Source organism: Puma concolor, chromosome C1 (genome assembly GCF_028749965.1).
Source record: "Puma concolor isolate L17-30 chromosome C1, mPumCon1.1.hap2, whole genome shotgun sequence".
Lineage (NCBI taxonomy): Eukaryota > Metazoa > Chordata > Mammalia > Carnivora > Felidae > Puma > Puma concolor.
The window spans coordinates 83,740,355-83,752,674 of NC_141674.1; the positions used below are offsets into that span (position 1 = coordinate 83,740,355).

At 32.1% G+C, this 12,320-nt stretch overlaps 1 protein-coding gene across 2 annotated transcripts in view; it reads right to left on the minus strand.

Annotated features, from left to right (window-relative positions):
* Nucleotides 1-12,320, minus strand: part of DPYD (dihydropyrimidine dehydrogenase) — an 878,551-nt gene that overhangs the window by 752,932 nt on the left and 113,299 nt on the right. For both annotated transcript variants that reach the window (XM_086717643.1, XM_025935274.2), the window contains one exon: nucleotides 6,477-6,559. In XM_086717643.1, coding sequence (XP_086573769.1) covers nucleotides 6,477-6,559 — 83 coding nt within the window. The remainder of the gene's footprint in view (nucleotides 1-6,476; nucleotides 6,560-12,320) is intronic.

The following is a 12,320-nucleotide window of genomic DNA, read 5'->3' on the forward strand; positions in this document are numbered from 1 at the left end:
CGCCTAGCACCTAAATATAATAGCTATTTTAGTATATTTTAATCTCATCTTCTTTCTCTGCATTCTTTATATTCAGTGGAGATAATGTTCTACATGCAATTTTGTTTCCTGGTATTTTTCAGTGAACATTTCAACACGAGGATTCTTGTGTCACTAAAAACACTGTGGTGAAGATCATTTTAGTATCCAGATAGGGTTAAAGATGCCACAATTCACCATTACATGTGTGTGTATATAATATCACATATGTTACATAAATATATGTTTTATAAATATATTTAAGTTTATATATCTATATAAAATCATATATGTGTATATAAATATACATCAAATGCATTATATATATAATATTCATTTCCTTACTTGTTTCCTTAACAGTAGACGATTGAGTTCTATTCAGTTTGTTTACTGTTATATTCTAATAGTTTGAGAAACACATTGAGATTGCCCATAATTTCTAAGTCTTCTGAAATACATTTATTTCAGGAAGTTAAATTAATATGTAAAAGGTATGTTTGCTTTAAAGCTTTTCATACTTATTGGAGTGATCCTTTCCTTAAATGCAGCAGTCACTTCCACCCCTATTGAGCTCTGGGAGTGAGAAATGGCTGTCTTGCCATTCCATTGCTAACACTCAAAAATTTCCTTCCTGCTGAACTGCAGTAATATCAGTAATCAAGAAATTAATACATTTTTAAATGTAACTTAAATTTTGTTGGCCATTATAGTTGAATATTTTCAAAGATTTCTTAATCATACTTTGCCAATTATCCATTGAGCTCCTAATCTTTCTGAATCTCTTAAACACACAGCAATGTAATACGCTGATGTTGTCTTTTAATTTCATGATTTCTTTCCAGGAACAGAAGCTTTTTTAATGCAGGCAAAGCTTAGTGATTCTTCTTCTACTCTTTAGCTTATCATCTCTTTCCCTGTACAAACCTCAAAATAAATAAATAAATAAATAAATAAATAAATAAATAAATAAATAAATAAGTAAATAAAACTGTTGCTTCCCATAATGTAGTGGACATTGGCTATTTCATTTATTTCATTTAGTCCTTTGATATACATGAAACATCCTTCAGCACCTGTGTAAATATAAAGTGATTTTTTTTCCAAATAACTAAATGGCTGCCTCTTATACCACTTATTGTGTGATTCAACACGTCCTGGATGATTTGGGGTACCTTATAATATAATAAATTCATAGGATTGTCATAGGATCTACTATCAATACAACCACTAATTAGTTATGGGTAATACATAGAAATGTTAATAAATTTCAATTTTTATCTTAAATCTGACCACATTACTAAATTATTTTATTAATTCCTAGCATGGTTTTGTTAATTCTCTTGAGCTTTTTATGTATAAGTCATGCCTTTAGACAGTAATAGTCATTTACCTCCTCCATATCAAGTCATATTTGTTCATTTTGGTTTTACATCCATTACTGTTATGAAACTAACTTTTACTCTTCATTTTTTGAGAGAGGAGCATGTGATGTATATGTGATGTGTGTGAACCTGGTTTAGCTTTACCCTAGCCACTCCATTTGATGAAAATTCCATTCATGAGAGACAGACAAATGTCACGTTAGCAACTCAAACATATACCTGTAGGGTGATGCTGCCCAAAGAATAGCCTGTAACTACATACAACCATTTACATTTAGATTAATGAAAGTTAAATACAATTAAATATTCAGCTCTTCAGTTACAAGAGCCATAATTCAGGTGCTTAGTATCCACATGTGGCCACTGGCAATCATACTAAACAACACAAACATAGAACATTTCTACTAGAGAGTTTTACTGCAGTTCACAGAAAGTTCTACTGGGCAGCACTTCTCTAGATATCTCCTGGAGCCACAGAACACTGGCCAGGAATGCCGCCCACCATTCTCTTCTCAGGCACACCACTTTACAGTTCCAACTTACTCTGCTGGAGAAAGTTATTTATAATTTTTAAATCTCAAAATATGTTTCTTTGTGACACACATTTTCCTAAGCCCAATATTTTTTCTTAGGCATCTGGTTAGACTCTCCTCCTTTCTGATTTGATGCGCTATTCTTAGAAATCACATCCTTTCCAATGGCTACAAGTATCAAAATACTTAACGAGTCCAAATGTGCACATCAACCCCCAGTATTTTCCTGAGTTGTAGAATTATATTTTCCTTCTGCTTATTGCAAATTTATACGAGTTTGCCACAGCTATCTCAAATTAATCTGAAAACGAAAATATTCTTCCTTAACCCTTTTTTTCTCTCCCTATCCCAATTAATATATATCCAAATATTCAAAATAAAAACATTTGACTTAACTTTAATAAACCTCCTTATTACTTTTATCTTCACCAACAATTCAACAGATAATTATTGAGTACCTACTATATGATAATACTATGGTAAGACTAAGAATACACAAGAAGGCAAAAGAGCAATCCTAGTTTCATGGAAGTTACTATCTAGTAGGACACACAAATAAATTATAATTTATTCAAAAAGGATAAGAATAATTTAAAACAGAGAAGCACAGATTAAATCAAGGTTATGATTTATTGAGGCTAAGCCACAAAGTCTTATCAGATCTACATTTTAAATACTTTCATATTTCCCAAACACACTCCCCTCTGTTGGGCCTTTATCTTAGTGATGTCACTGATTTCTCTAGCTCTCTCATCCCCTCAACTGCCCCCTCTATTTTCTGCCAAAACAAAATTTTAAATCATTTTTTCCCCTTTCTCGGTATTAGCTAAAACCTGATCAAATACCTGATTTACTTAGCCTGTACATCCCAGATTAGTTCGTAGCTCCTTGTGTTTTTAACATAGCTGGCTACAGGTCCTCACATCTGGGGTAGGAAGAATGTATGGGAGGGGTCTAAAATGATTTATGAGCTGGGAACACATGACAAAAGAATGTGTTCAAGACTACATGGCAAAGACCAGCCATGAAGAGGGATTGGATGAGATGACAGAGAATTGAGCAAGGACAGAATCCTCTTTCCTATTCTAAGAACTTTAATAAACCAAGTTGGAGGTATATCCAACTTGGTGACAGCGCCCAAACACAGCACTCACAAAATGTCAATCTTCAGATTCCATCCATTTCTGCTCCAGCTTCTCCAGGCTAGACACGCTCAGAATGAGAGCACCACTGCGGGTGTCCAGGGTCACCTGAGGACTGCTGTGGAGGTTAAGCCACTGAGAGAAAAGAATGTTCCCACAGCTGAGCTAGGCCATGTCCAAGGACCAAGAGAAAAGCTACCATGGAATACTGCATCTATCCCTATATTGTATCTTCTTCCCCTCTAACAATTCTACAAAATTCTAATTTTTACATTTAATCCTATCACCCCTTCCTTAAAAATAATGACTTCCTGAAATAATTTACACTCTTTATCATGGCAAGCTAGACTCTATCTAACTAGCCTCCAGAATATGGTAACAAACACATTTCCAGCCAGCCTCTTAAGGCCAGTCCCTATGGTCACCAAAGTTTTCAGCAAATTATTCATACCTGTCTCCCACTGCCCCTTCTCACACTCTGAGATTCTGAAATGCTTACATCATCCTTGCCAACTTCATACTCCTTCATTTCCACCCAAGGATTCTTGACATGGAAGGAGAGATGTTACTGACTCAAAAATTCTGCCTATGTGAGTTTTGTGGGAAAACATATTCAAAAAAAGCTTGAAAAAATTTGCTTTACATCAGATTACTTACTGTTCCTGAAATACCTCTTGCACCTGCAGGCCTCCATGACTTTGCTCAATTCTATTCCCTCTACCTGCAAAACTGGCCCTCTTTCAAGGACTAACTCAAATATCTTACCCTCCCATAGTTTCTTTTGATCCAGACACCCTTCATGTAAGGCAAACATTGATCACAGATTAAAGAACAATTAATTTTTGCCCCTCCATGTTTCTCCTCTTATTCTTTTTTTTTTTTTTTTTTTTTTTTTTTTTTTTTAATTTTTTTTTTCAACGTTTATTTATTTTTGGGACAGAGAGAGACAGAGCATGAACGGGGGAGGAGCAGAGAGAGAGGGAGACACAGAATCGGAAACAGGCTCCAGGCTCTGAGCCATCAGCCCAGAGCCTGATGCGGGGCTCGAACTCCCGGACCGCGAGATCGTGACCTGGCTGAAGTCGGACGCTTAACCGACTGCGCCACCCAGGCGCCCCTCTCCTCTTATTCTTAGTAACATAGCATCACAACTTTTTTCCCATGCTTCTATAATCTCACATATAAAAGAATGAGCTACTGCTACATCCTAAAGGCAAAAAACAACAGCAAACACAAAAGTGGTGGGCCCACAGTGTACTAAATTGCTGAATGCTTTGGTTACTAAATTATTTAATTGTGTTTAGTGAATCCAAACATTATGAATATGTGTGTGCATGTGCATGTGTAAAATATGCAGCTTATGTAAACAAAGTACATTAAACAGCCATATAATTAAAAGCTGATTTTAAATTATCTAGAATACTGCTTTATCTGATAGCATGAGTGATTGAGAGGTTATTCTAACCAGGTAATACTTGTTTTTCTTATTAGTTCATCTCTACTTTTTTAAAAGCAGAATATCCTAGTATTTTCTAAAAAGTAAGTATTACAAAATTTGGCAGAATAATCTCTTCATACACAGTTCTCCCATAATTCAGTTTGATTTTCCTTGATGACAAATTTTCTATACTAATTACATGTCCTTTCCTTGTTCATTATATTTCCCTCAGTCACATCCATTTTCATTCACATTGCCCCTTTGTAATTCTTTCTATGTTTTAGGCCTTCAGTTCTTTTATTCAAAGCTTCAGAGCTGGCATTCTCTTTGTCTTCCTATGTGTCTATGTGTTTACTTCAAACTGAGTAGATATAAAAATACAGAGAATAACTGTAGCTTTCTAAATACATATTGGTGTACACACTTAATATATTCAAATTTATTATCATTAGCATGTGCAAAAACAATGCCTTCAACTTATAAATGTGGTAGTTTTAGACACAAGATAAAGACTGTATTGAAAATAGGAGTTCATTCATAATTTCTGCATTGGCTTTTTCCACAATATGTTTTATACCTTCTTTTTAATTTATTACTATTTTTCAAAAACTAACTTTCTGTGAATGTCTGATTGCATTTTATAGGTGCAAATTCTCTATTGTATATTCAGTTCTATTTTTCCCTCTTTTTTTTATTAGTGAAGACATTAACAATAAAATAGGCTCACTTGCTCCAGCTGGTAATTTCTCAGTACTAGTAATATATTATTCCTCTTTTTGTGACATCATAATCATCTATACAGAAGTACCATGTATCTTTGTGTAGAAGCTACTGTTTCCATTAAATTTAATTACCTCCCCCTGTGGTTTTAAATAGAAGTGGCTTCAAAATGAGGGCAGCTTCTATTAAATTTAATTACTTTCCCCTGCTGCTTGCATGGTAAAAGGAAGGTTACTAAATGAGAGCAGCTTCTAAACTAAAGTATATGGTAACTGTGTGCTAGCAATAACAAAATTGTACCCACGTTCCCTTCTAGAAAGCCTCATAGGTTTATCCTTTCTCTTATTTTAAATTATTTTTAGCCTTACGATCCTGAAAAAAAAAATGAGAACTGCATTTTAAAAATCAATTGTAGTTTCATAGGCTAAATAAAGGTAAATATACTACTTCTGTACGAATATATTGGAAATTATCCAACTCAAGTGGGGAGATGAAGCTCAGAACTTTTAAAATTAATTTCATTTATTGTTTTCTAGCCCTAAGGATGATGAGTTTTATTCCTTACACATTCTTAATGTCTACTAAAATACGGATTTAAAGACTGATTCTTAAAAGTTATTAAAAAGGTATCAAGTCTGGCGGAGATTTCAGAGAAATATTTAGAAACAGAAATGTCAAAAGTGAAAAAAGCAAAAAAAAAAAAACAAAAAACAAAAAACAAAAACAAAAATCAGGCTCATTATAGACTACTGTATTTGAAAAAAAGTGAATCTATATGCTTTAAAATAGTGTGTAAATCAGTTTAAAAATACTATGATATAATCCTATAAAATCTAATAGAATATGAAATTTTAAGTACCTCTTTTTAAATTAAATATTAATTAGGAGAAAATACTACTCAGTTTAACCACCATTGTTCTGTTTATTTTTTATATTCAGGCAGAATTTAGATGAACAATATTTCCATTCAATCACACAGTTTAGTATAAATATAAAACAAGACACCCCTTAAGCATTTTAAGTAACAAATTAAACATTTACATTTTTTACTGTGCACTGAGGCTTAACATTTATGCAGCTTCAAAACCAAAGTACAGCCTCAAGGGAAGTCTCTCCACTGACAAATTAATACCTTAGAGAACAGAGCTGAATGGTGGCAATGAACTCATTTGTTCCCCCAATAATGAAGAATGACTTTTTCTTTACCACATCTGTGACTGTTGCTATGGTGACCCAGACTTACCTCATTGCTTCTCGGAGAGCTCCTCGCTCACCAAGAGTCGTGTGCTTGATGTCATCAAAATTATTCTCCAGCTTCTCGCATTTCTGCAACATTTTAAAAAATGTATTAATCCTCCAACATCCTGAGATAAAATTGTATCTATGCAATTATGTAAAAATATAATTGATTATATTGATTATGGACTCATGAAAAATATGCACACAACTTTAACTGGGTAGGATTCATTAAAATTGACAGTGTGAATTCAACAGTAACAAAATAAAAATGTCATGATACAGCTATCACAGAAGTCTTTTTACCAATTTTTCAAAATGGAGTAAACAGACTAAATCAATTTTATATAAACATAGCACAACTTTTAGAGCTTTAAGGTTTGAAAATTACTTCACTAAAATAATCTCAAATATATCAAAACCAATTTGAATTCAAAAGAGAAAGTCAATAAAAGTAAGTTTGAAATTATAATAAACTGTATAGGATAAATATCTAGTTCTAAAAATATTAACAATTATTTACATGGAAAGATACAGCCCAGCATAAGATAATTATACAACTTCCAACATTTTGGAAACAAAATTTTAGAATAAGATCTTTAAATAACAATTGTGTATATATTTATAAATAGATGTATACATATAGATATGTTTAAAATAAATAAGTCCAATTCTTAAAATTAAATGACATTATATCATGTTCTTAGCATTACTGAATTGCTTTTTCTAAGTTTTTATTTTTTTAATTATAATTCTGAATATATTTTTAAATGTAAAATTAACTTAATCTTACCTGAGACTAATAAGTTTTGAAAAGATTTATGCAGTATAGAATTAAATTTTTGACTAAAAACATATCCATGAATCTTTTGGCATATCAGATTTTATATATAAGTTAGGTAATAAAATAATTAGATTTAGCATTTTAGCTAAAATAACAAACGAAAACTAAATAACAATGTGTTCTTTCCATTTTAAATTATACATACATATGCTGGATTTTAGAAAATTACAGAATTTAGATTAATACTTTTCAATGTGTAAGAATTAACTTAAAAACTATTGATATATATGTGTGTATATATATGCATATATATGTGTATATATGCATATATATACACACATATATATACTATTTTTACCTTGATTTAAGTCAGCAAAATTAGGGCAAAGATCATTTTAACAGATAGTTATATGCTTTTATAGTGAAAATCCTGAAAATTATGTATACATATGTACTGTGTATATATATACACACAATACATATACATATATACCTAATACATATCCATATATACTGTATATACTATACATATACATATATATATATATATATATATATATATACACTATTTCTACCTTGATTTTTTTTAATCAGCAAAATTAGGGCAAAGATCCTTTTAACAGATAGTTAGTTATACGCTTTTATAGTGAAAATCTTGAAAATTATGAAATATATCTAAAACAATTTGAATTCTGAATAACAGTCCTTTTTTGGATAAATTGCAAATATCATCTCCTGCTCTATGTCTTGTCTTTTCATTTTTTAGTAGTGTCTTTTCATGAAGAAAATTTCTTATTTGTAATGAGGCCCAATTTATTATTTTTTATGGTTAATAGTTATTGCCTTTTGTGTCCTCTTTCAGAAATCTTTGGCTTCCTCAAAGTGATGAATATATATTCCTATATTTTTTCAGTAAACTTTATTTTTCTGCATTGCACATTTAGATGTTCAATCTTTTGGGACTGGCATTTGCATAAGATGTGAGATAGGAAATCACATGATATAAGTAATTAATTAAATCAATAGTAATTATTGAAAGGACCATCATTTCCCCACTATAGTTAATCTTTTCCATAAAGTAAATCACAGTATATATTTGGTCTGTTTCTGGAGTCCATTATGACCCACTACTCAATTTCCTATACTTGTGCCAGTTTCACATTATTTTAATTACTTACACCTATAATAAATAAAAAACTCCTACAGATAAATATAAAAAGGACAAAAAGCTCAATGAAAATAAGCAAAAAACTTATACAAACACTGTATAAAAGAGAATATCCAAAACTGCTAATTAAAAAAACAATATGCTGAATATTACTACTCGTGAGAAAGATGCAAATACCATTACACACTGTGAAAATGCCTACAACGTAGATTTTATAGAGCACTTTTTCAGTATAAAAAGCAACTGAAGCACTGCTGATGGAACTAAATTGTTACAATCACTTTGTAAAGCTTTTTGAAGTACTTTCATAAGCTGAAATCATGCCTAAGAATACACCCAGAACAAATTTATAATAGGTTCACCTAAATCCATGTACAAAAATGTTAATAGCACCATTATTCAAGATAGCCCAAAGCCAGAAACAAGTCAAATGTCCATCAAGGTAGAATATATAAATAGGCCATTATATACAACGGAAAACTACACAGCAATAAGAATGAACAAACTACATGGGGCACGCGGGTGACTTGGTCAGTTAAACCTCTGATTTAGGCTCAAGTCATGATCTCAGAGTTCTTGAGTTCAAGCTGCACGTTGGGCTCTGTGCTGAGAGCTCAGAGCCTGGAGCCTGCTTCAGATTCTGTGTCTCCCTCTCTCTCTTCCTCTCTCCCCCTCTCAAAAATAAATAAAGGTTTTAAAAATTTTTTTAAAAAAGAATGAACTATAGCTACATGCAGTGACATGGATACATTTCGTAGATACAATATTGAGCAAAGATGTGACACACAAAAGAACAAATAGCAAAATTATTTCACTTATGTAAAGTTCAAAAATAATTAACCTACAGGTGCCTGGGTGGCTCAGTCAGTTAAGCATCTGATTTTGGCTCAGGTCATGATCTTGTGGATCGTGAGTTCAAGCCCCACATTGGGCTCTGTGCTGACAGGTTGGAGCCTGGAGCCTGCTTCAGATTCTGTGTCTCCCTCTCTGCCCCTCCCCCATTCATGCTCTGTCTCTCAAAAATAAACAAAATTTTAAAGAAATTTAAAAATTAAAAAATAGGCAAAGCTACAGTGAATAATCCAAAAATGAAAAAAAGAAAACCATCCATTTACATAGCAAAAAATAAAAATATTCCTGAATAAATTTAACAAAAGTAGCATAAGATTTGTGCACTGGAAAGCACACCTCAAGATAAAAATTAAAGAAGACAAAAATAAATAGAAAGACATCCCATGTTCATGGATTAGAAGACTTAATAGTGTTAAGATGGTACTACTCCCTAAGTTGATCTAAAGATTCTATGCAATTCCTGTCAAAATAACAGCTGACCTTTTTTTTCGCCAATTTTGACAAGCTGATCTTCAAATTCATATGATAACAAAAGGGACAAGGGTAGTCAAAACATTCTTAAAAACAGAAATGAAAAATTGAAGGACTCATATTTCCTGATTTCAAAACTGACACTAAAAGTAATCAAGACACTGTGGTACTGGTGTAAGAACAGAAACACAGAGCAACATACATCCACAAAAATATTTGTATACAAATGTTCATAGCAGCATTATTCATAACATACAAAAAGCAGAAAAAATTCAAATCAAAAAGTCGATAAAATCATAAATGTAGCATATTGATACAACAGAATATTATTTGGCCGTAAAGAGAGAAGTTCTGATACATGCTACAATATAAATGAATCTTAAAAATATTATGCTAAGTGAAAAAGCCAAATAGAAAAGGCCATGTTGTATATGTAATTCCATTTTTATAAAATGTCCAGTACAGCAAATCCACAGAGACAGTAAGGAGATCAGAGGTTGCCAAAGACTGGAAAGAGTGGGGGAATGAGTGATGAAGGTAATGGGATTTCTTCTGGGGGAGATGAAAGTGTTCCGAAAGAGTGGTGATACATGCACAACTCTGTGAATATATTAAAAACTACTGAATTATACACTTCAAAAATAGTGAACTTTATGGCCTGTGAATATTATCTCAATAAAGCTCTTATTTTAAAAACATGTAAAACTAATCAAGATGTTAGAAGCTGGTGTATAGTACTACAGGAGACAAAAGAGGGTCTTCTAGGGAACTGTTTAATTCATTTTGTGAAAATTATGGAATTGCATATTTAAGATCTATTTTTCCATTGTATAATTATAGTGCAATAAAAGTTTTTAGTAGAGAGTCTGAATTCTGGTTAAGAAATCATAATGCCTCTGTGTGTGTGTGTGTGTGTGTGTTTGTCTCTCTCTCTCTCTCTCTCTCTCAAAATAAATTAATTAATTAAAAAAAAAAAAAGGAGGGTGCTTGGATGGCTCAGTCGTTAAGTGCCCGACTCTTGATTTTGGCTCAGGTCATGATCTTATGATTTGTGAGATTGAGCCCTGTATCAGGCTCTATGCTGATATTAAGGAGTCTGCCTGGGATTCTCTTTCTCCCTCTCCCTGCCCCTCCCTTGCTCGCACTCTCTCTTTCTGTTTCAAAATAAACAAACCTTTAAAAATAAAATTTTAAAAATGATAAAGAAAACAAATCATAATGCAATCACATAACACTACAGTTAAAATTTAAAAAGGCATATACAAAAGTTCAAAGTATCTACCAGTAAATATTAGCTATCAACTAATAATCATGAAATAACATTTTATAATTTATTAAAATTCTGTATGAAAAAGCCAATCCTGTAATGAAGTCTAACATCTTTATTGAAATGAAATAGTAACTCAGATTATAATAAAATGTTGAATAAAATAAAATTCAAAAAAATGGTAAATAAATGTTCTTTTATGTTACAGTTTTCAGTATTTTCCAAAGTTTGTTATGGGTTTATATTTCTTTTGACTTAAAAATAATTAATTAATAAAGACACTTTTAAAGCTTTGGAAATATTTTTATATTTTGTTTTGAATATGCTGTGGTTTTTTAATGTTTATTTGTTTACTTATTTATTTATTTTAGAACAGATCATGAGCAGAGAGAGGGGCAAGAGAGAGAGAATCCCAAGCAGGCTCCCGCCCTGTCAGCACAAAGCCAGATGCAGGGCTCAAACCCACCCATGAGTTTATAACCTGAGTCAAAATTGAGTCAGTCACTTAATCAACTGAGCCACCCAGGCACCCCAAATATGCCATTTTCTTAATAGAATACAATAAAATAAGTGCTAGGAATAAAAGAAATTTAAATATAAAACAGGATTTTTTCAATACTTCTTAAATTTTTCTGTTAATTATGCACTGAATTAAGATTTTTCCTCTTAAAATTGTTGGCCAGTAAGCTCATGAAACTTTTCACATTTCAAATTATCCAGAACATTTCCAATCATCTTTATTTTTTTATTTAAATTTTTTTTTTTTTTTTAATTTACATCCAAATTAGTTAGCATATAGTGCAACAATGATTTCAGGAGTAGATTCCTTAATACCCCTTACCCATTTAGCCCATCCCCCCTCCCAGAATCCCTCCAGTAACCCTCTGTTTGTTCTCCATGTTTAAGAATCTCTTATGTTTTGTCCCCCTCCCTGTTTTTATATTATTTTTGCTTCCCTTCCCTTGTGTTCATCTGTGTCTTAAATTCCTCATGTGAGTGAAGTCATATGATATTTGTCTTTCTCTAATCTCGCTTAGCATAATACCCTCTAGTTCCATCCTTGTAGTTGTAAATGGCAAGATTTCATTCTTTTTGATTGTGGAGAAATACTCCATTGTATATAGATACCACATCTTCTTTATCCATTCATCTATTGATGGACATTTGGGCTCTTTCCATACTTTGGCTATTGTTGATAGTGCTGCTATAAACATTGGGGGTGCATGCGTCCCTTCAAAACACCATACCTGTATCCCTTGGATAAACACCTAGCAGTGCCACTGTGGAAAGAATATCCAATGGAATAAAG